Here is a 25,385-nt window from a genome sequence, read left to right as displayed (position 1 = left end):
AATGTAGACCATGCCGTTTGGAAGAGAAATTGGATTGCATTCTCTTACAAGCCCGGCTTCTTGGCAATGCCCTCAAGCTGCTCCTGCTTCTTGAAAATGAAAACATCCGGCTATGGATCTCTGCCATCAGCTCATTGCGGCCAGTCGCCCCCCGCCATCACGCGCTCCACCTCCTCCACCGACCGCGGCACGCGTGTCAGGCTCTCCGCGCCCCCCTCCGTCACCACCACGTTGTCCTCCAGCCGCACGCCCCCCAGCTGCAGGTACGACATCACCACATCCCGCACCAGGTACTTGGACTGCACCGGGTCCTGTGCACAAGCAAAGGGGACAGGGAGGGCGGCGGACGCGGAGCCCGGCGGCCGAGCTGCTCACTTGGGAGTAGTGAAAGCGAAAGGATCAGTGCAACGGCCGCAGACACCAAAAAATCAATGGAGCAGCATTGCTATGCGCGACACCCACACCCACAACCCACGCCCACACGCGCACCATCGCACTACACGCCCCCACGCGCACCTCCAGCGCCGGCAGTAGCAGCACCGGGTTGAAGTAGCAGCCCGGCTCCACCGTGATCACCATGCCGGGCTGTAGCAGCCGGGCGGTGCGCAGGCGGCTGAAGCCGGGGCGGGCGGAGCGGGCGGGGCCGGCGGGCGGGTAGCCGCCCACGTCGTGTGTGTTGAGGCCCAGGAAGTGGCCCAGGCCTGTGGGTGGGAGGAAAGGAGGAGAGGAGGGGATGGAGGGGATGGGGGAGGGGAGATGGAGGGGTGGGGGATCAAGGAGCGGGGATGCGGGGGGTTGTAGATACCAGCCCAAACTAAACCGAACCCAATGCAATAGAGGGGGGAGGAGGGACAGCAGGTAGGGAGGGATATGACTGGGTGACACTGCGGGTGGCTGTGGGCACGGGACTGGGTAGGTGGGCTGAGCGATGGCGCCATGTCTGACAGCAAGCGCCCAGGGCTTTGTAGCTGGGAGTGCCGCCGTCAGCCCGCACGCCCGAACCCCCGCCGTGCTGCTTTGCTCGGGACTGGCCAATCGCCTTCCAGGGGCGCCCGCATCCCTCCCCTGGGCCGTCTCTTCCCGCCTCTACATCCTTCCCCGCCACCTGCCATCGCCGCACCCCTCCTGCCCCGCCTGTCGCCCCACCGCCCCCCCCCCACCGTGCGGCATGAACAGTGCACCCAGCTCCGCCGCCAGGTAGTCGTCCACACTGCCGCCCGCCAGCAGCCCCGCCGCCGCCAGACCCTCAAGGATGCGGCGGTAGGCCAGCTCCTGCATGGACTGCGCGGACGAGACAGAGCGAAAGAGACAGAGATGAGAGAGAGAGAGAGAAATGTGCGGGTGAGAAGTGCGTACTGAGTAGGATTGCTGCGCAGGAAAGTGCAATGCGCAGTGCGGAGATACATTGTGTGTCAGGACAGCACGAGGGCACATGTGCCATGTTTGTGTAGGTGCAGGTGTGCGGCGGGGCGGGTTCACTGGGCTGTCAGCCCCTGCATACCGCTCCCACCAGCGCCGCCTCCCGCCCCACTCCGCCAGCAATGCAGCCCTCAACCCCCTCCTCCCCCTGACCGGCCCCTCCCCCTGCTTCCCCGCTCTCGCCCCCTACCCCCCTCCTCTGCACCCGCGCTCACCCCCTCCCACCCCCCTCCAGGCCTCACCAGCCACGACACGCCCGGCTTCATGGCCGCCAGCACGTCCCTGTGCGCCGTCATCACCGCCTCGTAAACACCCCGCTGCTGCGGAGTGAACTTGCCTGCACCGGCAGCACCAGCAGCAGTACACAGCCGTACACGCGTTGTGTTAAAAAACGAAACGAAAGCCCGCCCAGCGACACGCGTTGTGTGTGTGTGTGTGTGTGTGTGTGTGTGTGTGCGTGTGTCAGTGAGTACACAGCCTCTGTCATGGGTGTGCGATCACAAGGCCGGCGCCGCCAGTACTGCCGTACACCCCATACCGTACACCTCTCACCGTTGACGGGCCACGTGGTTGTGATGTCACTGCCGTACACGTAGTACTCACAGCCGCAGTCCAGCAGCGCCAGGTCGCCGTCACACATCTGCCGGTCTGGACGGGGTGGGTGGGTGGGCAGGAAAGAGTGAGACACGTGGTGGTGGTGGTGGTGGTGGTGGTGGTGGTGTGTGTGTGTGTGTGTGTGTGTGTGTGTGTGTGTGTGTGTGTGTGTGTGTGTGTGTGTCTATGTGTGTGTGTGTGTGTAAGGGGGGGTGTTACAGGACCGAGCCCAACAAGCAGGTGCCAAAGCTATATGCACATCGCACACCACACAAAACACCACACACAACACAGCACACACCACACACCACAGCACACGCCTCACCGTTGGGCGCGCCGGCGTGGCCGTAGTGCAGGATGGCTGCGTTGGGGCCGCTGGCGGCGATGGGTGTATACATGGCGCTGCGGCAGCCGCCCTGGGAATGGGGAGGGGAGGGGAGAGACGGAGAAGGAGGAGGGTAAGGTAGTGAGCGGGGCGCAAAAAGTCGACCAGTGGCACCCGTCATCAGGTCAACCCAAGTCTCACACCCGGGCGCACTTGTGCCCTGGACGCACTCTCACTCTCACTCTCAAGGCGGGGCGAAGAGAAGGACGAGGAGGAGGCAGCGGTGCCCGTCATAAGATCAATCCGCCCCTCACAGCCCTTGGGGCGCACTAGTTCTGTGTCCCCTTGACGCACAGTCACTCACATCCACACTCAAACCCACACCCACACCCACACCCACACGCGCCCCTCCCAACCCCCCACGCGCCCCTCCCCACCCCCGCCCCCGCTACCCCACCTGACTGTAGCAGTGGTGCAGGAAGGTGGCCTCCAGCTGGTACTCCATGAGCCCGGGCCGGCAGCTGCGCATCATGGCGGCGTGCGCGGCGGAGCCCACCGCGTTGGCGTAGCGGATCACCTCCACCTCCTCCGGCGTCTTGAACTGAGGGTGGCGGTGGCGGTGGCGGGGGCCGGGTGATCGGGTTGTATGGGTTGGACGGGTGCTGGGCTTTTGCGTATTCTTTGGGTTTGGGGTGTACAAGCCACGGCTTCACGCCCTTACTGTTTCATGGGACTGGTGGAAACGGCCCACCCCCGTCTGGTTGCAATTGGATTGAACCTACCCTGAAGACACCCACACACGCCACGCACACAGCCCCGCACACACCCACCCACCCACCCACCCACCACGCGGCACTCGGTGAGGGCGGGGAACAGGTGTTGCTGCTCCAGCGGTATGCCGGGCGGCGGGGCGGCGGGCGGCAGTACGTCCAGACCGCTGGTGGGGGGGGGGGCAAGGGGGAGGAGGCAGGAGGAGCATAGGTGGGGAGAACAGGCAGGGGCAGCACGTAAGGCAGTGAGGTGAGGGGTAGGGAGGTGAGGGGTTAGAGAGAGGTAGGATAGAGGAGCAGGGGCTGGGCGCGATGGCAGCACTCAGCAAGTGCAGTACTCTTCTGGGGTTCCCTGCTGCCCTCGCGTGCCCACCACTTGGCCTGCGTTCCCCGCGTCAAGTCTCCCCCCAACCCCATGCATCCCCCCCTCTTTCCGATTCCAGCCCCTGACCCCACCCCCAAACCCCACTCCACCCCACACACCTGTCCGTGTTTCTTCCCCTGTGACCCTCCCCCCGCCACCACACACACACACACACATACACACACACACGCGCACCGGCGTAGGTATTTGTTGGTAACTGCGCGCGCGTGTATGGCGGAATTGTTCCGTTTGTTTTTGTTTAACACACGCGCACACACACACGCGCGCGCACCTGTCGGTGTTCTTGCCGTGCAGCACGTGCAGGCAGGGCGGCTGCAGCCCCCGGATGACGTCAGCCATCTCGTCCACCCAGTGTACGGCGTCCACGCCGTACTTGGCCCGCCACTCCTCCAGGCTCTTCAGCTTCCCCATCCACACCGCGTACGAGTCGGGCAGGCGCGGCGCGAACAGGTACGACTTGCCCTGGGCGGGCGGGTGGGGGAAAGTTGTGGGGCGGGGGTAAGGCCAACGGACCGCCGTGCGCTCGACACCACCTCCACATTTCGCAGAGGTCCCGTACCCACAGGGCGTGTCAGATGTACGGCGGCGGTGCCGTACGGACACAGCTGTACGGCGTCACGGCAGCCCGATGGCCCCACGGCACGGCGGCGGCACGCACCGTCTTGACACACAGCGCCCCGAACCAGTCGTTCTCCTGCACACCGAACAAGTAGTGCATGTAGGCCTCCTGCCTGAGGGGGTTACATTCATGATTAAGAAGCAAAGGCGTAGGGGTGGGGGAGGGTGGGAGGAGGAAGATGACCGTATGTGAGTATGTGCGCGGGTGTGAGGTATGTGTGGGTGCGTGCGGGGTTGAGCGGTTCGGATGACGGCATCAGCACCTCCGCACCAAACCATGCGGAATCAGCACCTCCGCACCAAACCATGCGTAATCAGCACCTCAGCACCACGGACACATACACACACATGTACACACACATACACACCTGAACAGGGGCTCTCCGTCCGAGGTGTACTGGTGCTGCTCCTTGCCGCCCTGCAGGGGAGAGGGATTTGTGGTGGTGAGCATGAAGGGTGCGGGGAGGTGGGGCCAGCAGCACCAGCAGCGGTCGGGAGGGAGCGCATGCGGTGATGGGCCCTGGAGTGCGGCACGCCACATTCCCCCACCACCGCTGCCACCTCTGTCACACAACCCCCCCCCCCCGCGGCAGAGGCCTGGACCTATCGGCGCTCCATTCCGCCAACCCTCCAGCCCCTATAGCCCGACAGCGATTTTCCATGAAGCCCCTTGACCGCCATGGCCACCACCGCGGCAGCAGCCTGGCCTGCCGATGCTCTATCACGTAGTCCCCTGTCATCGCCCATGCCGCCCCTGTGCTTCAACCCAACCACCCCGGCTTCTCCCCAGCGACAGTCTCCACTCTCCAGCCCGCACCCGCTCGCTAGTTTGCGTTGGGTTCGATTCAGTTTGGGCTGGTATCTACAGCCAACCACCCACCCCTTGCTGTCTTCTCCCCCCCCCCCCGCGGTACCTCCAGGAAGATGAGGCCCCGCTGGTCCTCTGGCAGCACCGCCTGCAGCCGCTCCAGCAGCCGGCTGCGTAGCTTGCCGTGGAAGGCCTTGCGCGAGATGCTGCGTGTCGCGTTGGGGGTGGAGGGGCGAGCAGAGGATAGCAGGAGCGAGAGTGTGGGTGTCGCGATGGATGCCGGGGCTGGGATGCGTGGAGGATGGTGGACTGCCGGTGCGGGCCAAACCGTTACATGGCTTACCGAAGCGTTCCCGGCCCCATGTGATAGGTGTCCGCCTCGATAGGAATGTCCAGCCCCACCGCATGCGTCTGCGCAGTAGCCATCGTGCGGACTGTCGCTAGCGGGCGGCAAGCCCTCGCCGCTATAGGAAACGCTAGCTTTAATGCACCAGCACCGGCTCCAGCGCAGCTATGCGTGTGGCTGCGACCGGCAAGTCCTGTCAAGTTGCGAAGAAGCATGCGAATAATCACCAGTAGATTAGCCTATAGTGTTACACGTATAGTCGAGGCAAATTATGAAGCAATGTAGGCGTTAGCGAGTTGAGTGGATCCTGGGTCTGTCACCGTGACCATTTCTTTCCTGCACTGGGCACCGCATCGTTGCCCACCGAACTGCCCCAAACCTCCCTGCCCAGCATCCCTAGCGTCTCCATAGCGGCCGGAAGTTGAGCAACAACACTGTGTCTGGGCTCGAGTCTACACTCATAGGGTCAACCGCTTGTGGAGCGCCTCAGCGGCGGGTATGAAAGCGACAACCCCTTCGTAATCTTGGCCAAGCGGGCACCACTGCACCAAACACCATTCCAAATCCCAGCACTCCAGCCACACCTCCACCATGGGTAAACGGCAGTCACGGCACATCCAGCCTCCCCTTCCGCCAACAGCTTCACAGCATCTTCTTCCGTGCTTCAGGCCTCATTCATCCTTCACAGGCCTACAGCCGCACGAATGGCCATCAGATTGCCACGGCCGTCAGGCCCATGCCTCCACACTCCACGACCCCACCACCCCACCACACCACCAACTACAAGATGGGGTACTCATACTCCATGCAAAGACCCGGGTGCCGTCCCACACGCTTCGCCAGCGACAGCAGCGCCGCCTCACTTCCCGGCGTGGCCCAGCCGCTCACCACCGCCCGAACCAGCCCCGGCCCCAGCGTCAGCAGCAGCTGCCCCAGCCGACCCGGCTGTAGCAGCGGCGGGTCGTAGCACGCGTCCAGCCGCACCGTGCGCAGGCCGCTGCTACTGCCGCTGCCATTGCCGCTGCTACTGCCGCTGCTACTGCCGCTGCCACTGCCGTGGGTGCCACTGCCGTGGGTGCTACTGCCGCTGCCCCCAGCCCCGCCGCCACAGCCGCCGCTGCCATCATCAGAGGCACTGCCGAAGCGCAGTGCGCCCGCCCGCAGTAACAGGAGGAACTCGTCGAAGAACTCGGGGGTGGTGGCCTTGAGCTCCAGGGTTTCGACACGCGGGTAGCACAGCACCTCCACCTCCGCCGGGCCCTCGGGCTCTCCCTCCCCCTCCCCCTCCCCCTCCTCGTCCGCGTGCCCCTCCTGCTCCTGATTATCCGCCTTCTCCTTCCCCACCTCCTGCTCTGCACCCTGCTCCTGCGGCTCCTGCTGCGGCTGCTGTGGCGGCGGCTGCGCCTGCCCCTCGCCGTCCCGTACCGCCGCCGCCGCCGCCGGCTGTAACTGCAGCTCCCGCCGCCGCAGCTGCTGCCGCAGCCGCCCCGGCAGCAGCTGCGGCGTGAGCTCCAGATACTCATCTGCCTCCTCATGGTCCCACACGCCCAGGCGACGCAACGCCGGGAGCCGGGCGGCGTTGCGCAGCAGTGCCAGAGTTGACTCGTTGTCTGCGAGCATGAAAGACAGAGGCATGTTTGTGTTTGACAGCATTGCAGCAGTCAATGTTTTACCCTCGCTCGACTGGGCCACACATGCCGCGGTCATGCGTTACCGTACCGTACTGTCGCATTTGCAGCACGGGCCGCAGCGAGCGTGGCTTTGCTCGACGCACGCAAGCGGTGCAGTGACGGTGCGTTGGGGCCCACCCAGCCGCCCATGCACCCACCCAGGCACCCACCCGCGTGCGTGAAGGTGAGGGAGGTGAGTGCGGCCGCCGCCGGCAGCGCGGCCGCGCCCTCCACCGCCACCACCGCGTTCAGGCTGAGGCGGGTCAGGGCCGTGGCGCCGCCCAGCAGCGGCGGGCAGGCGAACACATTGTACACGCCCACCTGCGCACGGTCCGTGCACGGGACAGGTGTCGTACGCATGTGTCATACACACGCAACATGCCGTACTGTAGTTTAGATGAATGCAGATTAGTAAATATCGGTAAAGATCAGTACCGTTGTGTGAATGTGCATGTTGGGACTTGTGCTGCATACCGTAACCTCCGCGGCTCCGCCCCTCACACCGGCTAATGCATTATCACGCGGTGTGTGTGGCTGGGGCGGTGCCCGCCGCCCCCCGCTGCTGCCCCCTCATCACCTTGCGTGTCGCGGGCGCAGACGTGAGGGCGGTGAGGGCGGGGAAGACCCGCGACAGGCGCTGAGCGGGGTGGGACTCGCTGCCCAGCGTCAGTGAGACCACCTGCGCGTGTCATATACACACATACAGATACACACAATGGGACACACACGGCACGTTAGTTAATCGCAGGATGGACTGACACACGAAAGGGTGCACAATGTCAATGAATGGAACTTTGATGCGTCGGCATGTTGCGCTCCCATCAGTGCAATCGCATCGATTGCAACGCACCGCCCACCCACCCAAGCACACCACCTACCCACGCACGCACCACCCACCCGAACCAACCACCCAACCACGCACCTGACCCAGCACTGGAAGGTCAACCTCAAAAGGGTTCAGCGGCGCACCACCACCCGCCGCCGCCGCCGCCACCTGCAGTTGGTGCTGCGGCGGCAGCATATGCACCACCGCCCCGCCACCGCCATCGCCACCACCACCGCCGCCACCGCCCGCCACCAGTCCCGCAGCACGCCCGTTCACATGCGCCGCCAGCGCCGCCAGTGCCTCGTCTGCTGCGGTCATTGGCGGCGCCGCCGCCGCCGCCGCCAGCCCGGCCGCCGGCATGGCTAGATGTCGTACGGCCGTGGCTGTACGTGCTAGCAGGAGGTCTACTGTGAGGTGGGTGAGGTGACGGCAGGGGGCCAGCGGCGCCAGCTCCTGTGCGGGTGTGCGGCGGTGCGGGTGTTGGGAAGGTACCGGCATCGGAAAAGATCGGGAAGGAGACGGGTGCAGGAGAGGAGTGCGAGTGCGCTGATGCGTATTGGGGTGCGGGTGTCGAGTTGGGAAGGGTATCGGCATCGGTAAAGTGCAGGCGAGGGGTGCAGGCCAGGTACACACACACGCACGCACGCACACGTACACATACACGCTCTGGGCAGGAGGTGCGCGTGGTGGCGGCAGCGCGAGCCCGGTGTGCCTCGCTGCCGCAGGTTGTCCCAAGCACTCGGTCACGAGACTCGAGGGGATAACCGTGGAACACACACACAAGCACACACATACACAGTGTTCTCTTTGTGCCCTTTGACACACACACTCACAAATTCCCCCTCCACTCACACACACACGCACACACCTGCAGGCTGATCTCACAGTCCAGGGTGAGGCGCGTGAGCCGCGTCAGCAGGTGCAGCCCGCCCAGCAGCGGCCCCAGCGGCGGCCGCTCCTCCGCCTCGTAGTGAGTCAGCGATAAGGACACCAGGCGCCCGGCCAGGCCACGCCGCCCAGGCCCCTCCTGCTGCTGCTGAGGCTGCTGAGGCTGCTGAGGCTGTGGCTGCTGACCATCCTTGGTGCGTGATCTCTGTCCCACGCCGGCCCCAGCTGCTGCTGCATTACCCTGCAAACCGCCGCCGCGATTACCGCCCCTGCCGCCATTACTGCCGCCGCCGTCATGACCATCACCGCCAGCAGCCGCCGCCGCCGCCGCCGCCGCCAGCTCCTCAGCCGCCGGCTCGGCCGCCAGGAGCTCGAAGAAGCCGGCGTGCTGCGTGTCGCGGCCTCGCAGCCCCACACTGAATCCGAGATCCGTGATGTACGGCGCGGAGGACAGGAAGCGCAGCACGTGCGGCTCCGTGGATCTGAATCCGAAAAAGGAGTGGCCGGTGTTGAAGGACACGGTCAGGTGCGGCCGGCCGCGCCGCAGCGCTGCCAGCGCCGCCAGGACCTGCAGCGTGCGAGGGTGGGGGTGCGTATTGAGATTGTGGGGGTGTTGGAATTTTCTATAAGATACCGCCAAATGATCACACGCGCGTGTGAAACAGGTCCGCAGAAACCTCTTCATCGTAAATCTCGGCACACAGCAATACACGCACATACACACAAACAAACAAACACACACACACACATACACACACACACACACACACACACACACACACACACACACACACACACACACACACACACACACGCACACGCGCGCGCACCTGGTCCACCTCCATGCGGCGGAGCAAGCTCTCATTGGCGTTCAGGCGCAGTGTCAGGTCCGGCGGGCTGCGCGTGTGGATGCGGAGTGACAGCGGGGGTTTAGACCTTGTGGGAGAAGAGACAGGCAGATAGACAGAGTGTGCGTTGAGGAATAGTACAACGCACGCGCCATTGCTTTACAACAAAGCACAGGAATTTATGTGTAGTGTAGTGTGTGTTTGTGCAGTGTAGCGTATTTGCGGTGTGTGTGTGTGTGTGTGTGTGTGTGTGTGTGTGTGTGTGTGTGTGTGTGTGTGTGTGTGTGTGTGTGTGTGTGTGTGTGTGTGTGTGTGTGTGCGTGCGTGTGTGTGGGGTGGGATGCGTGTCTCCAGCGGAAGGAGAGGCACGTGAAATTCGCACCCTCCGGAATGATGCGCCGTCAAGTGAGCGAACACTGCTCACCCGTGCTGCACAATGGCATCCCAAAATTCAGACGACATGGACGCGAAATAGCCGCTGAAGTCCAACTCCCGCAGGCCGCCGCCGCCGCCGCCGCCGGCAACATCGCCGCCCGCGCCACCGCCGCCGTTGACACCCGCCGCCACAACAGCCATCGCTTGCCCTTCCGCTCCCGGCCCTGCTCCCGGCCCTGCTCCCGGCCCCGCCGCCACCACGTCTGCGGCCGCCGCCACCAGCTGTGGGAGCTGCGCCGCCAGCAGTCGGGCGATGTCTCGGGGCTCGGCGGGGCCGAAGGCGAGGCGGGTGAGGGAGGGGAAGCGGCGGCGAAGCAGCGTGGCGGACAGCTTTGCAATGTTGTACCTGGGGTGGCGACAATGGAACGTTGATTTGTTAATGAGGTTTGGGGCTGGCAGCGTCGAGACAATGCGATGTGGCAAGCGGGCATGGCAGTGAAGGTGATACGGTAGTGCGTGTGTGTTTCACGGCACCGGTGCCGAACCCCACACGCGCCCCAATCAGGTTGCATGCAGCCCCTGCCTTTCCCGATACCCGTAGGCACTGAAGCGTATCCAGTTGACATGGCGCTGCAGCTCAGGGAAATTTGGGGATGCTTGCCTGTTGATGGTGAGGGAGGTGGTCACGCTGTCAACCTCGTCGCGCATGCGCCGGCAAGTGGTGCGGAGAAGGCGCCGAGCGTGCACGTCCAAGTGCCGGAGTATGTCTCGGGGCAATACAATGCGATCAAATAGATGGAGCAAGTCAAATGTCTGGGCGAGCTCGCCAGCGCCGGTGTCGGGGTATGCCATCGCAGCGTGCGGGTGCAACGAGGTTGAGCTCGTGAACAAATGAAGCCTATTCCGAGATATCTTGTGTAACACCAATTATACAGCTTTTAGTATATAAATTGATAACTGCATGCCTCTTTCCTAACGCGTTCATTCGTGTCCATTTCCGAGGTCGCTTCGTTGACCATCACTGGCCCAGGTTTGTCGTCTTAAGCCACATCCAAATGAAATAGGTCCCATTAGAAGCTTTTACGGGCTCGTAGCCCTGCACCTCAGCTCCTCCGCCCTGCATCTCCGCGCTCATCGGCACTATGGCTCAGCGGGCCAAGTACTATGCAATCGACGTGGAGGCGGTGGCGACCGGCACCGACCATAATGCTCGCTCCGTGGCTCAAATATCCGTTGTGGACGAGTACATGCGAGTGCTGCTGGTGCGTGCAGCGCGGGGTCCGGCTGTTGCACTGACTTGCACCGAGGCCAGGGGTTGGGCAAGCACTGCAGCCCGCGTTGGTCAGCAAGCTCTGCACGTGCCGGGCTGCTATTACTACTAGTGAGGCATGCAGGGGCGTCCTTAGAAGCTTTCCGCGGCCCGTTGCCGAGGCCTAGGGAGGTGGCGGGAAGGACGCGGCCCTGCAGGGTGTCTGTGTGTGTACCAGTGCAGGCCGCCGCGTGCCGTTGTGCGTGTGTGTGGGCGTGAGCTTGGGTGGGCGTGGGTGTGGGTGTGTGTATGTGTGTATGCAGCCGAGCGTTGCTGAAGCCAGCGCCTTGACAGCTCCCACATCTGCAGCAGCTCCCTCCGCCTCCCGCCTGACACGACCTGCCCGGTCCGGCCCCCTGCCACCCCTTTCACCCAATGCTACCGCCAACTACCGGTACCACCCACCACCACCACCCACTATCACACCACACACACACCATCCACACACAGAACGCCTACGTCAAGCCCGACAAGCCAGTGGTGTCCTACCTGACGCCCCTCACCGGCCTCACAGCCGAGGTCCTGGAGAGACACGGCGTGCCGCTGGCACAGGTGGGCGCGTGTGTAGGGCGGGGCTGGGTGGGTGGGTGGATGGGGGTTAACTCTGAACCAATCCCGTAAGGGGATGAATGGGGGTGGGGCTCGTGCGGGCTTTCAGGTGGCACGTGGGGGGCACAGGCGTGTCACAGGGGGGTTAAGGTCGATCGCCGTTTCCAACACTGCATCGCCGTCTGCGCATCTCCCTCCCACCGGCCCCAGCTTCAAATGCATCACTCCTCGCCTGCCTACCCAAACCACCCGCTCCAGCCCAACACACACCCATGCACACACCCATGCACACACCTACCGTACCATTCTCAGCACCCGTTACCACCTCTCACGCGTTGCCCCTCCCTCCCTCCCCTCCCCGCTCCCTGACACACACACACACACACACACACGCGCACACACACACGCGCACACACACATGCACACACACGCACACACACTCACGCACAAGCGCATTACCCATCCCCGCACGCACCAGGCGGTGGGCCAGGTCCGGCTGCTGCTGCCGCGCGACGCGGTGCTTGTGGGGCAGAACATCGGCGCTGACGTGGCGTGGCTGGGGCTGGCGGAGGGGCGCGACTTCGAGGGCATGATGGACCTACAGGGCCTGTTCCGGGTGTGGAACGACAAGGTGGGGGCGGGTGGGGCGGGGGCGGGAAACGCTGCCTGCGTGTGTGGGTGTGGGTGTGTGGGGGAGGGGTGGGATGCACATATACAGATGAACAGAAGCGCACAACAGTGCTGTCACTGTGCTGCGTGACCTAACGCACGCGCATGCCGCGTGCGTGATCTGTCCCGCCTGGATCCTGCTGGCAGTTCGTTTTAACTTGTCCGTTCATCGGGGTTGTGAACGGCCCACCACCCCTCTGCCCGCAACCTTCCAACCCTTCGCTCCCCCCTCGCTCCCCACACCCACTCCCACACCCGCCCCCCCTGCAGTTCCGCAGCTGGAGTGTGTTCGCGCAGGGCCACCTGGCCAAGGTGCTGCTGGCGTGGCCCGACCCCACAGGGGCCAACGAGCACGACGCAGTGGAGGTAGGGGGTGTGTGTGCGCGCGTGTGTGTGTGTGTGTGCGTGTGTGTATGTGTGTGGTTTTGAAAAACAACAAACGAAGCCCGCCCAGACGGCGCGCCGGAGTTACTTACCGATACCGAGCGTCGTGTAGCCGCGTCGACCCCGGTACGGTACTTACCCGCAAAAAAGCCTGGAACCCCCCCCCCCCCTCTCGGGCGATCGACGAACGACCTGACCCCGAGTGGCACCCACGTGTGTGTGTGTGTGTGTGTGTGTGTGTGTGTGTGTGTGTGTGTGTGTGTGTGTGTGTGTGTGTGTTAAAGAGCACAAGGAAAACATTACGCGTGTGTGTTAAAGAGCACAAGGAAAACATAGCGCAAAGGCAGTGTATGCGATGCAGCAAAGCGACGCGTGTGTGTGTACGTGTGTGTGTATGTGTGTGTGCGTGTGTGTATGTGCGTATGCGTGTATGTGGATGGGAGGGCACGGAGGTAGTGATATACGGTATGCCCAAGCCCAACGAACAGGTCCAGGGGGCAGGGCAGGGGGGCAGGCAGCATGCGCGCGGGCGGTGGAGGCTCGGTGTGCATGGCACTGTCCGCGTGCGAAGAGTGAACAGGCTCCCCCTTCCTCTTAGCAGTGCTTGACTCACACGACGGATTGCTGCCGCTTCATTCTGCTGCCCGTCCCCACCCACCTTTCAAGCCACCGCCACCCACCCACGCCGCCGCACCCACCGCCTGCCCACACAGGACGCCCGCAAGTCCATGGCGCTGTTCAACCACCACCGCCACGTGCTCACGCCCAACCCGCAGGTGTGTGCTCGTACGTTTGTGTGATTTTGTTTAGGGATAGTACGGCAAGCACAAGGGAAGAAACATGTGTGTGCGTGCAACCACTTGTCTGGCCAACAAAATCACGCGCGCTTGGCAAGTCTGTGCACGTGTGTGCGCGGCTGTCGGCAACTTTGGGGGCCTTTGCACTGTGCATAGAAGCTGAAAAGGTGCCTATACCCCCCACTAGTTTACTTTGGGATTGGAATGAAGTACCCCCCGCCCCCGCCACAGGCCATGGCGGCTGCGCACGCCGCGCTGCTGTCGGTTCCGCCGCCGCCCTCGTTCGCCAAGCGCAACGCCAGCTACGAGGGCGTGTGCATGGGCAACCGCAAGACGTGCACGTGCGGCGCCCCCTTCTTCGGGTGATGGCCCACGGTGGCCGCATGTGTTGATTGATGCTGGGAAAGCACAAGGGATAGGACCCTACCCACAGTACTGATTTGTGGGTTAGGAGCACAAGGAAACAACACGCGCATTCTGTGTGTGTGTTGTGTGTTGTGTGGCGTACGGGTGCCGCGACGCTGTGCGGGTGCAAGTGGGACGCCTGGCATGGTTGGGAAGGATTGGGAAACGCGGCAAGGGTTCCCCAGAGCTAGGAGCCCGGGACTCTCGTCAGGCAGACAGGCGCCTGGTGGCGTGTTGGGGCGTGTCGTGTCATGTCGGACGCAGCGCTCTGATTGGTCACTGGCGGCATGGCGCGTTGCTGATTGACGGGGGCGTGAGTCCTGGTGGGAAAGGGGCTGAGGGTTGACACGTACAAACGAACGAGGTATCGGACCAAGCCGCAGCCCACGGCGCCGGCGGGTGGCGGCACGCCCGGTGCAACGGGGGCTGTGGGTTTGGATTTCGGGATTCGGATGTGAGAACAGAGAACGTATGTGGGTGTCAAGACTAAAAGAGAAATATGCATCATGCATGGTGGTGCATGGCTGCAATGCGTGTGGGCGTGTGGGCGGGCCTCTGTGTGGGCGTGGGTGTGGGCTGCTGTACTGCCACTGTTGATGCGCTCGCATTGTTGGTGCGCTCGCATGTGCTTGCAGGACTCGAGTATCAACGGGAGCGATAAGCGGGAAGCAATGGCCGTTGCAAAGATCTTATCACCAGGACATTACAATCTCATCAGGCGTCATGTAAGCACCTGCTCCGTCCCTCAGGCCATGCAGCCGCTCTCATGCCTCACAGCATGGCAGCACCCGACCCGCTTACCGGCAGGGTAGGCTCCTGGTGACCTCCACTGAGCCCTCCCACCCCCTCCGCCACAGTCCCTCCAATCTACCATGCTCCAACAGGCCTACTGTCCTACACAAACATAGCGCTCATGCACCCTACGGGACCTCGCCAACCTGCCTAAACCCTGTCCCTTCGCACACCCATCACGCATGCATGACCCAAACGCCACCACATGACCAATGGACCACTCCTCTCACGTACTCATCTAGGGCATGGCCATCCAGCCCCTGCCCCTCCCGCTCATGCTTTTTCTGACTGGAGACGGTAAAAACAGTCATCCTTTCTCCTCCCATACACATAATTCTTTGCAGCTCGTTTTAAGAACGCTCGTCTCCCTCTTCACTTAGTACCGTAGTGCCCCTAGGTGCCTCTCGTACTCTCCCTGCCAACGTAACACGTGCACACACAATCTTCTAATTTGCATGCAGACTTTGTCAACGAATTACGACTGGTCTTAGCGCTTTGCCTCGCACCCGCGTCTTGCATCAACGTGCTGGAGATAGAATGAAACAATGCGCCCCGAGCAGGTAATAGCTGTTATAATACTCTCTTCGCCACAACCACAACAATCCGACGACATACACCCAGTGCCCTTCACATGTAATGAAACGTACTGCGCCGAGTCCCCGTCTTATCGCTTTGGTGCTTTCACTGACCCAGTTAGAAAGCCACGCCGCAAGTCATGGTGTGTAATGAGTGTGCCCAGTACTTGTTACTTTGCAAAAAGATGCAAGATAAATCCGGCTTTCACGCTGTGTTGCACGCGCCTTCCAGCCGCCGCTCCCTGCGCACCCCTCGAGCGCCCTCCACATGCAGCAGCTGCAGTTGCAGGCGCCTAGCCACGGCCGCTGCGGCCGCTGCTGTCGCCGCCGCTCGGCCCGCTCCACGCCGCCGCTTACTGCGCCGCGTCGCTGCCGCCCGCCTTCACCCCCGCTCCGACCGCGTCCCTGTCCTGGTCCGCTCCATTCGCGTCGTCCTGCTCCTGCTGCGGCTCCGACACTAGACGTGGCGGCGCCATGGGGCAGACCGCACCTCCGCCCACGAATGACGAGGTGCTTTCGCAGCTGCTTCCACCGCCACCGCCTCTGTCACTGCCGCCGCCGCCGCCGTCACTACCGCCGCCGTCGGGCTGCAAACAGCTGCCGCTGCCGATCCTGCCGCTGCTGCCACGGCATTCACCCTCGCCACAGCTGTGACCGTTCTCCATGGCTTCTCCCGCCGCCGTTGCCTCCGCCGCAACCGGGACTGCAGCTGCCGCTGCCGCCGGACAGCCACACGACCGCCCCACCCCGCCAGCGCCCAGCAACGGAGTCCCGGAGTGCAGGCGGGCCTGCAATTCTGCCCTGTGTGTGTAGGCGCGCGTTGGCAGCAGCACCCGCAGCGCAGTCGCTGCCGCCGCCCTGCCTCCCGCATCGCGGTCTGACATGCAGACGGCCCTGGCAGCTCTGTAGCCTCCACCCCGACCGCACCGCACCGCACCACCATATCATATACCCATACCCAAGCTGCTCACACCGGGAACACAGTTCCGGGGCACAGCATGCAACAAACGCCGGCACACCATAGCGCACACACTGCAAGCATCGGAGCTCAAACTTTCTGGACCATCATCTACCGGTATACACATGGTTACCAGCTACGCTCCGTACTCACACACAAGTGCGTCTCACCCGCTTGGCTCGGCGCCCGTCTTGGCAAACGCCGCCGTCTCCTCGTCGTCCGCCGCCACCGCACCAGCCCCCACCGCTAACGCGCCGCCGCCTGCCGCCGCCGCCGTGGGCTTGGCGCCATACACAAGCCGCAGCAGCAGCTGGATGACGCCGACGATGGACCCAAACAGGTTGGGCAGCCACAAATTGATGTCCTGCACACGCCACGAACCCGTGCACGCAGTCGCTGTAATCAGCAACATGCTTTCACCGTACAATCTGTCCTCCTGCACCTGCCGCCGCTCTTGTCGCCACGCTCCTGACACCCAGTCCTGCCACCCGCACCCAAGTACCGTATTATCGCTTGCAACTAACGCCTTTGCCTTTGCTCCGCTAGTTTGGCTTGGTTTGGTTTAGATTGGGCTGGTATTTACGTACAAACCACCCACCCAGCCGCCCCACCCTCGCCCACCATGATCGCGAAGCCGTAGATGCTCCACATGAGGCCGTTGGCTATCGCGGTAATGGCCAGGGGCGGGTAGATGGAGGCGGCGTTGCGCGTCTTGACGATCTGCACCATTGTGCTCAGCGGCACGAAGTAGTAGAGCATGAGGATCACCACAGCGCTGGTGCCCCTGTTTGCGTGTGGGGGTTAGCGTGTGGGGGTTGGCGCGTGGGGGGTACCGGTTGGCGCGGCGTGTTGAAGAGCACAAGGAAAACATTACGCGTAGGACAGTGTATGCGGGCGGGTGAGGTAGCACACGCGCGGAGAAGGCCCGGAGTGCGGCTGCTGACAAAAAGGCCTGTGCGCGCGCCGTGCCGCCATTCTCCGTGCCACCAGTCGCCGCACCAGCAGCCCAAACCCTCGCGACTGCGTCTGTACTCTGTAGCGCCGCGGCCCCATGCTCACGCCCTAGCCAGCCACGCTCCCGCCCTCCCCGCCCTTCCGGCTTTGTTCTCGTAAACCCCCTTCCCCCCAGCCCTCTGCCCTCCCGGCCCGGGCTGCTCACCACATGCGCGCCCCCGCGGTGTGCGAGAGCGCGAAGCAGGCTATGAGCCCCAGCATGATGTAGTGCGCGGAGGCGGCCACCATGATGCCGGTGATGCGGTCCTGGACCTGCGAGTGGGCGAATTGGGGTCCCGGCATGACCAGTGGGCACTCAGTAGGCACTCAGTAGGCCCTCAGTAGGTGAGTGGGCCGACCCAACCCATCCGCCTTCCAGTTGCACACTAACTACACACCAGCTTCGCACCCTGGCCGCGCCGCAGTGCCACACACCAGCTCCGCACCCCGGCCGCACCCCACCTGCTTGGGTGCTGCGGCGTAGGCTGTGAATGTGAAGAACACGCCCGCTAAGAAGCCGACCACGTTGGCTGGGAAGATGTAGGGGTTGGCGACTGCGAAGCCGTACGCCACCCAACCCGCGGCGTTCACCACCGTCATTGGGTACGGCAGCGGGTTGATGTCCTGGCGTGTGTGTATAGGCAGGAGGGGCCGAGGCCGGGATAACGGCAGGAGCAGGGAAGGGAGAGTCAGCGGTGCAGGTGATGCAAGGGGCGTAGTTGCTAGGCATAGCGGATGCTGGTGTGTACGGTAATGCAGAGAGCGTGCTTTGGAAGCATCGCTCGCGCCGATGCGCGGGATCCACGGCGTGATGTGTCATGACCCATGCATGAGGCTGTGAGTACATGACAGCCTGGAAAAAACCGTGATGATAAGAGCCGCATGGCGTGTGCGCGGCCGGGCGGGCGTACACACTGAGGCAGCCTTCACAGCCGTGCTCACCCCGAGTTTCCCCGCCGCGCGCAGCCGAAGCACCGCCGGAAACGGTGACACCAGCATCGCGCAGGCGAGGATGTTGCCAAAGATGGGTACCACATGTTCGGTGAAGACGCCCATGGTGGCTTAGTTGGGTGCGCCTCCGCGCGGACGGCCGGCACGCCTGGCGCGCAGTCCAGGAGTGTTGGGGCCGTATGCCCCTCGCCGCCCAACGCCGAGCCTGGCGGGCGAGTGACCCGTTTACTTGCGTTTTGAAGAGCTTTAAAAGGGTTTGAGGTGCGTCCGAGCTATTAAGCCGAGGCCGGCACACGCGCCGATGCCGTTTTCGTGCGGGGACCAGCAGCCGTGTAGCGTCGCTGATGATTCGTCGTGAACTGCAGGAATCTATGGTAAAAGAATTGTTCAGGTTTACAGCGCGTAGATAGAAAATTTACAGCGGGGCATCGAGGTCCTCGGGGCATCGGACTGCGCGACCCATCGCTCGGACGACAGCCAGCTCATGTTGATTAACGCAAGAATTGCTATTGAAATTGCTTAGCTGCAAACAAATCACATAGGCCCTGGTCCTCCGCTTTGAGTTTATTGGCACACACACTCCAGAATGAACGCCCTTTGCTCGCTTCTCTTAGTGCTAGGACTACTAGGGTAAGACCTTGTCCTCTGTCCTAACAGTGTACGCTTTAGCTGCTGTTTCGCTCAAGATTGCTTGTCACGCAGGCTCGCGAGCGGCCAGGAGTCCGGCGTGATCAGGGGGAGAGTTCTTGTACCACGTGAGTGTAGTCGCAGCGCACGTCCGCGTTCTATCTTGCGTCTGACGTTGTCCTGGGGCGTTGTCCGCGACATTTACCCCTGTGACCTGGCCCCGACGCCTCCGCAACCAGTTCCCGTTTCGCCGGCTCCCCACCGCAGCCGGCGTGAACCACTCAACGACCACGATTATCCTGCACACCTCGACGGGCGAGGAGCTGCGCACGTACGTGAACGCGGAGGGCGCGTTCGCCTTCCATGACGTGCCTAGCGGCGTGCAACTGCTGCAACCCTTCAACCTGCATCTGGTGTACCCCGAGGTGCGCGGGGGAGCGGGACGGGGGGAGGGGTAGCAGTTCATGTGGATAACGGAGTGATTAAATCACAAGCATGAAGGGGGGTCTTGGGGAGGAGGATAGAGTGCCGTGGCGGATGAGGGCGGGGTTGCAGTAGGACGGCAGGGATGGGAGGAGAGGTAGGGGACGAGCACCGCTGGAAAGGGGCACGAACTGGCCGGAACTCTTCCATTCGTGTGACGTCGAAATGGCATGGTCATGGAGGGATAACGGGGTGGGGGAAACACCAGGAGGGCGGTCCCGGCAGGCCAGCGGCATGTGACCTGGGTGCAGCTCAAACACCAACGCACCACGCATACCCGCTCCCCTCCCCCGGTGCGCAGGTGCGGCTCGAGGTGAACCGCAAGGGTGTGGTGTCGCGCGCCGCGCTCAGCCACAACCGCAACATGGTGAGTGGGCGAGCGGCGGCGGCTAGCAGTTAGGGCGTGTGGCGTGGGCATGTGGGTTTGTCGGAGTGGGCGGGGGTGGGGGGGGGGGGCCGCAGGGCATGGTAAGCTACCCAAGCCCGGGAGCGAGTGCGCAGGCCGCAGAATGCGTTGCGCCTGGACCCCGGGGGCTGAGAGGACAACAGGTCGCGGCTTGCCGCACTGCGTTGGGGCTTGGGGCCCAAACCGGCAGCTGCTTGCTTGGCCAGGAGCCTGGGGTGCGGCTGCAGCTGCGGGACGGGCCAACCGCGGTGGCGCCATGGCGCCATGAGCGCGCGCGTCCACGCACACCCCTGCCCTGAACTCCTTGCCCTGAACCTTACTCACGTTTGAGTTGGACGGCCACCACCCAGTTGCCGCCTTCCGCCCCTTTCCCCTCTCCCCTTGTTGTTGCAATTGGGGCTTGTTTGTTGGGCGCGGGCATGTAACGCCCCGCCTCTCGTCCCCCTTCCCCTCCCTTCCGCCCCTCGCCTGCAGGTGCTGAACCTGCCGCTGACTCTGCGGCCCGCCATGGAGGCCGCCTACTACGAGAAGCGCAAGCCCTTTGACGCCTGGTCCTTCATCAAGAGCCCCTACGGCATCATGATCGTGTTCTCGCTGTTCGCCATCGTGGTGTTCCCGCGCCTCAAGATGGACCCGGAGGACTACAAAGAGATGCAGGACGCCATGAAGGTGCAGGGCGGACCCGGGGCCGGCGGCGCGGCGGGCGCCATTGGCGGCGGCCAGCAGGCGCCGCGGCTGCGGCAGTAGGGGTCCTGTGGAAGCTGTGGCTTTAGGCTGAGAGGGAGGAGGGCCGCAGAGGGAGGCGAGGTGGAGGTGCATGTATTGCGGGAAGTGGGCGCGGAGGTGCAGGTGTGTGTGCCTGAGACGGCAGGCCTGGGCAGGCGGAGGGGACCGGGACCTCAATGGAGGGCCGCCGGGACGAGGTCCCTTGCGCGGGTGACACCAGGATGGTGCTGCGTCCGCCAGTTTGGGCGAAGGGGCATCAGGAGGCGATCGATTGCATCTGCGGTATTGGTGTAGACTGGTAAAGGCTACCGTAGTTCCCACGCAACAGTCGGTCGCGGACAAGCGGTTGACAGCATTTGGCAAGTCTAGTACGCCCGGGTCGTGTGCCGTCCGTGCGTTACATCCCTGCCGAGGGCAAGCTGCCGGGTCCAGTTTGTGCAGTCGGTGACAACCTGGCAATGCATAGACACACCCTGTGGGCGGAACACGGAAGTTCTACGACACACAAGTATATAACCCTGCGGACGGCGCCCTGGGGCATCTAGATGTGTCTTTTACCGACTGTCCTACGGGTGCGACCGGGCTACTAACCAAACCAGACAACTGACCTGACAGTGTAAGACACGCACCTGCCGCTGTTATGTTCTGCATCCTCACTACCGTAGTAAGTCTGGCTGATGCAGTAATGCAGCCGGCCGCATGCTGCAGTCAGCCCCGTGCTTGACATGCAATTCTTGCTGAGGTCAACGCTCAAAAGAGGAAAGCCGTAAATGTGCTGGCACGCACGGCTGGCATGTTACAGCGCGCCTTGAGGGCCTCTTCTTAGGCTGCAGCAGTTGCAGGACGCCAATTGCTTGTTGGCATGTCGGACCTGTGACTCTTCTGCTCTGCGCCCAACCCCCAATGCTTCACGCCAGTTACCCTCCACTACTTCACGCCTAAGCTGGCGTGGTGCTCCCAGCAGACAGCACGGGCCAGCGGACCCTACAGACCAGCGTCCATTTGGCCGACGCCAGCTGGAATGGCCGCACACAATGAAATAGCTCACACATCCCTTCCTGGCACAACGGTATGTTGGCGTGCCGCACACTCATTGGACTGCGCTGCCATTCCAGCGGCCCCAGTCCTCAGACGTACCCAGCACGCACACACGCCTGACGCAACAGCAATACACTGGCATCGCGGAACGGACACAAGCACATGCACAGAAACAACAAAACGCAGGAGCCGCCCCTTGCTCCCGCAGGACATGGCTTCGCCGCAAGATTTGAGATATGCCGGTATGCATTGAAAGTTGAGCGCGGCACAGGCCTGGCACAAGTATAGTTCACGACACACAGGAGGCAGCAGCTCGGAAAATTGGAGCTGAGCCCGGCACTCGCCGGGCAGGCACGGCTGCTGCAATGTACGCTGCCTACAATCCCTACCCATCTCCGAGATCTCCAATACTTTTCACCTGCACTCACACTCGAACCTTTAAAACTCACACGGCACAATTTGTAAGCACGCGCGCACATCCTGGCGGCTTCTAGGCTCGTTGGCAAGACAATGCACGCCGTATATGGCCTCGGCTTGCGAGAGCTGCGCCCAACCCCTATCTCAGACCAACACTATCCTTCTGGAGGGTTCGAAACTCGTCTGATGGCCAATAACCCACCGTGGTCACTCGCCGCGGTCCCCAGCCAAGGGTCTCTCGGTAACTGGTCAATACTCTCGCATGCATGCACTCGGGCACTAAGCAGGTTTGCTGCAACACGACCCGGCAAGCCGCGGCCGCCACAGTGCGGCTCCGCAGAGGCTATACAAACAGCCTGCGCCAAGTGCCGACTGCCGACCGACAACGGTTGCGTCAGCAGGAGCGGCTCAGCAGAGCCAGCTCCAGCCCAAGCCCCAGCCCAGCTCAAGTCCATGTGCACGTGCACACGTTGCCCATGTGCGTGTGTCAGCGCGGCGTGCGGCTCCAACAGTCGCAGCGCCACGACGCTGCGAGCCGCCCGGCCATCCGGCGCCGCGGGCAGGCACTGTCTGCCGCTGCGGTTCCAGCCTCCTGCCGCCAACGCAGTGCCTTCGCCGCGCCTGCGGCCGCGCTAGTGCGCCTTGTGGTGCCCGGTGTGGTGGGGGGCGTCCGCCTCGTCGGGCAGCGTGTAGGGCTCCATCCAGCGCTTGAAGGCCGCGATGGACCACCAGCATACCATGGCCGACGGCACCTGCGGCGGCAGCGGCGCACACCACCGGTGTATCGTTTGAGCTTGAGGGCTAACACAGAAGCTCCCTGGTGACCTGGAGACGAGGCCAAACGGCCATCGCCCCTACGCCAGCCCGGACACACAATGGGCACGGGTGCGCCGCCCGCGCACTTGCACTTGCCAGCCCGGGGTCCCAGTCGTAACCCGTGCAACGCCGTCCCGCGTGCTCTCCTGGCGCCTCCACCCCTCCAACCCCCTCCTCGCCTCCTCCGGCCCCCGGCCCCCACGCGCCCACCTGCTGGAATAGCCGCGGCGTGACGCCCACGTACAGCCCCGACAGCCCCTTGCGCGCGGCGATGCGGCGGCCGGTCTTGACGAACAGCGCGGCGCTGCCCAGGAAGCCGCGGCCGGACAGGTCGGCGCCGTGCGTCTGAGGGGAGTCGGGAGAAGAGGTGTGTGTGTGTGTGTGTGGCGCAAAGCAAATTAGTCAGCGAGCGCAAATGCCGGGACCCGTGTGCGCCGCCATCCGATCCAGGGCGTCGCATCACGCGATGCGCCACGCACAGCGCTGCAATCAGGATGCACAACTTCCCAGCGCAACCTCACGCCAGCCCACCCAACCCCACCTCACCCCACCCCACCTGCAGGTAGGTCTTGACGGTGTCGAAGGGCATGGAGAACAGCACGGCGGCGGCGCCGGAGGCCGCGCCCGTGGCCAGGTCCCACACCTGCGGCCCCACGCCGCGCATCCAGGCGTGGTGCGGCGAGCCGGGCCGCATCGCCGTGGCCTCGAAGTCGCGCATGAAGCCGTAGGTGGCCAGCTCGGAGATGTCGTGCGGCCAGGCCTCGAAGCAGTGCGGCAGGAAGCCCCAGTACAAGCCGCCGGGGCCCTCGCGCCGGACCTGCGTCGGGGCATGTCGCGAAGCCAAAGCGGCGGCGTCAGGCACAAGGGGCCGGAAGAATGGTGGTGGGAGGGCTGCTCCATGGCCGCCTCAGCGGTACAGGCCGAGGGCGCTGGCGCTGCCGCTGGGCCAGGCAAGCGGCAGGCGGCCGCTGCAAAGGCGCGCACGCGGCTTGCGCATGAAGCGTTGAGCTGCTGGTCGCTAGCACAGCCCTCCTCATGCCATACCCGTCACCCGTTCCTGCGGGGCCCTGCTCCCGGCCTGCTCCCTGCATCTCTTACATGGGCTACCCCCGCCTGTTTCGCCTCGTCTGGTATAGTTTGGGGTCATCAGAACCCCTCCCCTTCCCGTCCCTCCCGCCTTCTCCTGCCTAGTCATGCCTGGAGTCAATGCCCCCCCCCCCCCACACACACACATCTGCTCCTCACCGTGGCCGCCATCTCCGCCATAAAGTTGCTCTGCACCAGCCCCGCCTGCGCGTTGTGCCGGAACAGCTCCACAGGCGACTCCACCAGAGCCGTGGCCAGAGCCGCAAACGCCGCCGCCCCGAACGTGGCCGCCGCGCGCCTAAACCTGTCGTCCTGCTCCGCCCGCGCCTCCGCAGCAGCAGCAGCAGCCGCAGCGGCCGCTGCATCCGCTGCATCTGCGGCGCCCCCAGCAGCGGCGGCTGTGGCCCCCGCACCCAGTCCGGCGGCGCTGGCCTCCGCTGAAGCGCCGCCGGCGCGCCCGCTGCCCCCACCTCCACCTCCACCTCCGCCGCTGCCTTTGCTGCTGGCTCCACCGTTACCGGCAGTGGACCACTTCAGAATGGCCTTACGCGACCCCTCATAGCTGGCGAAGTGCACGGCGCCCACCAAGATGGCGCAGGCGGCGGCGCCCACCGCGCCCGCGTACAGCTTCTTCAGCAGCGCCATGTTGAAGCCGCGCTTGAGCAGGCGCCGGATGACCACCGCCGCGGTCTCGCCCGAGGCCTGGCAGCGGACCTGGAGGAAGGTAGGGGTGTGCAGGCACGCAGGGCGGGAGCAAGGGAGGCGGGGCGGCAGGGAGCGTTGGAATGGGGTGGGGGAAGGGAGTGTAAAGTGCAAGGCAAGCACGGGCTCATGTGCCGCGACAGGACACGGGCGTGCGAAAGGGCAGCCCCGCCCCGCGAGGGGTGTGGTCGGGTTCCAGGCGAGTCCCACGTGTCACGCGAGACTTCCGGGCGCGGGAAAGCCCTACCGCACCTTGACAGTGTCTAGTGGGTAGAGGACTAGGATCTGCGCCACCTCTCCCAGAGCTCCAGCCAACGCGTCGACCGCGGGCGCAGGGAGCTGGATTTTTCGGTCGGCATTCTGCTGCGACGCTTTGCTGCAGCGGCTCCACGCACACACTGCGAGTGAACTGGCACCTACAACTGCACAGGTGCTGACGAGACGCAGACGGGGCTTGCTCAGGCCTATGGGCAGCGTCATGCTGCGCTCAGGCGGGGTTCGCTTGTCCCGATCGATCTCTCAGGGCCACGGCCGAGGAGCGCAAGGGCGAAACTCAACGAGGCGGGGGACCATTCGTTTAACAGGGCAACATAGAGTTGGTAGTCGCGAAGCGCGGCAAGCAGCTGCTTTTCAAGGGGTTGCAGGAGAACAACAAAGTTAAAACTGTCTAGGTTATCGCAGCGATAGCAATACGATAGTGTCACACAGAAGCTCCGAGACACAAAAGAACTTGTGCGCTGCATGAGGCCATGCAACCCTTCTGCACCCTTGACTATGCAGTTTCAGGTAGCACGTATCATGCAATAGCACACCATCCAGAAACTTGTAAC

At 63.6% G+C, this 25,385-nt stretch overlaps 6 protein-coding genes across 7 annotated transcripts; 2 read left to right on the top strand and 4 right to left on the bottom strand.

Moving 5' to 3' along the window:
- Nucleotides 1-32: 32 nt before the first annotated feature.
- On the bottom strand, nt 33-5,446 carry CHLRE_07g342920v5 (uncharacterized protein). The gene is made up of 13 exons (XM_001692349.2): nt 5,263-5,446; nt 5,026-5,125; nt 4,480-4,529; nt 4,152-4,224; nt 3,765-3,955; nt 3,185-3,275; nt 2,796-2,939; nt 2,339-2,429; nt 1,972-2,067; nt 1,662-1,756; nt 1,161-1,281; nt 517-701; nt 33-311 (listed from the first exon to the last, which is right to left on the bottom strand). Exons 1-13 carry the CDS (start codon nt 5,343-5,345, stop codon nt 132-134), a joined length of 1,500 nt encoding a protein of 499 aa, XP_001692401.2. The 5' UTR covers nt 5,346-5,446; the 3' UTR covers nt 33-131.
- Nucleotides 5,447-5,500: 54 nt separating this feature from the next.
- Nucleotides 5,501-10,716, bottom strand: CHLRE_07g342950v5 (uncharacterized protein). Its single transcript, XM_043064390.1, has 8 exons — nt 10,534-10,716; nt 9,922-10,278; nt 9,480-9,546; nt 8,630-9,217; nt 7,858-8,214; nt 7,513-7,614; nt 7,106-7,256; nt 5,501-6,875 (listed from the first exon to the last, which is right to left on the bottom strand). Exons 1-8 carry the CDS (start codon nt 10,578-10,580, stop codon nt 6,046-6,048), a joined length of 2,499 nt encoding a protein of 832 aa, XP_042922916.1. The 5' UTR covers nt 10,581-10,716; the 3' UTR covers nt 5,501-6,045.
- A 100-nt stretch (nt 10,717-10,816) lies between these two features.
- CHLRE_07g340750v5 (uncharacterized protein) lies at nt 10,817-14,726 on the top strand. Its single transcript, XM_001692466.2, has 6 exons — nt 10,817-11,134; nt 11,632-11,733; nt 12,209-12,361; nt 12,670-12,765; nt 13,497-13,559; nt 13,812-14,726. The coding sequence occupies exons 1-6, from the start codon at nt 11,015-11,017 to the stop codon at nt 13,944-13,946; spliced, it is 669 nt and encodes a 222-aa protein (XP_001692518.2). The 5' UTR covers nt 10,817-11,014; the 3' UTR covers nt 13,947-14,726.
- Nucleotides 14,727-14,794: 68 nt separating this feature from the next.
- CHLRE_07g340700v5 (uncharacterized protein) lies at nt 14,795-18,606 on the bottom strand. 2 transcript variants are annotated; one of them, XM_043064347.1, is made up of 6 exons: nt 18,246-18,606; nt 17,766-17,927; nt 17,470-17,576; nt 16,932-17,094; nt 16,481-16,674; nt 14,795-16,153 (listed from the first exon to the last, which is right to left on the bottom strand). In XM_043064347.1, exons 1-6 carry the CDS (start codon nt 18,357-18,359, stop codon nt 15,706-15,708), a joined length of 1,188 nt encoding a protein of 395 aa, XP_042922915.1. In that variant the 5' UTR covers nt 18,360-18,606; the 3' UTR covers nt 14,795-15,705. The 2 variants fall into 2 exon arrangements, with proteins under 2 accessions (XP_042922915.1, XP_001692400.2); XM_001692348.2 differs by having other exon boundaries at nt 14,795-16,674.
- Nucleotides 18,607-18,787: 181 nt separating this feature from the next.
- Nucleotides 18,788-21,132, top strand: CHLRE_07g340650v5 (uncharacterized protein). The gene is made up of 5 exons (XM_001692464.2): nt 18,788-18,884; nt 18,957-19,009; nt 19,149-19,306; nt 19,666-19,731; nt 20,245-21,132. Exons 1-5 carry the CDS (start codon nt 18,841-18,843, stop codon nt 20,515-20,517), a joined length of 594 nt encoding a protein of 197 aa, XP_001692516.1. The 5' UTR covers nt 18,788-18,840; the 3' UTR covers nt 20,518-21,132.
- A 148-nt stretch (nt 21,133-21,280) lies between these two features.
- CHLRE_07g340600v5 (uncharacterized protein) lies at nt 21,281-25,243 on the bottom strand. The gene is made up of 5 exons (XM_043064346.1): nt 24,808-25,243; nt 24,013-24,567; nt 23,324-23,584; nt 22,978-23,112; nt 21,281-22,703 (listed from the first exon to the last, which is right to left on the bottom strand). Exons 1-5 carry the CDS (start codon nt 25,033-25,035, stop codon nt 22,584-22,586), a joined length of 1,299 nt encoding a protein of 432 aa, XP_042922914.1. The 5' UTR covers nt 25,036-25,243; the 3' UTR covers nt 21,281-22,583.
- Nucleotides 25,244-25,385: the final 142 nt, after the last annotated feature.

The sequence above is a fragment of the Chlamydomonas reinhardtii genome, chromosome 7 (genome assembly GCF_000002595.2).
Source record: "Chlamydomonas reinhardtii strain CC-503 cw92 mt+ chromosome 7, whole genome shotgun sequence".
NCBI lineage: Eukaryota > Viridiplantae > Chlorophyta > Chlorophyceae > Chlamydomonadales > Chlamydomonadaceae > Chlamydomonas > Chlamydomonas reinhardtii.
Note: the sequence above shows the minus strand (reverse complement) of the source record. Positions and strands in the feature narration are given on the sequence as shown.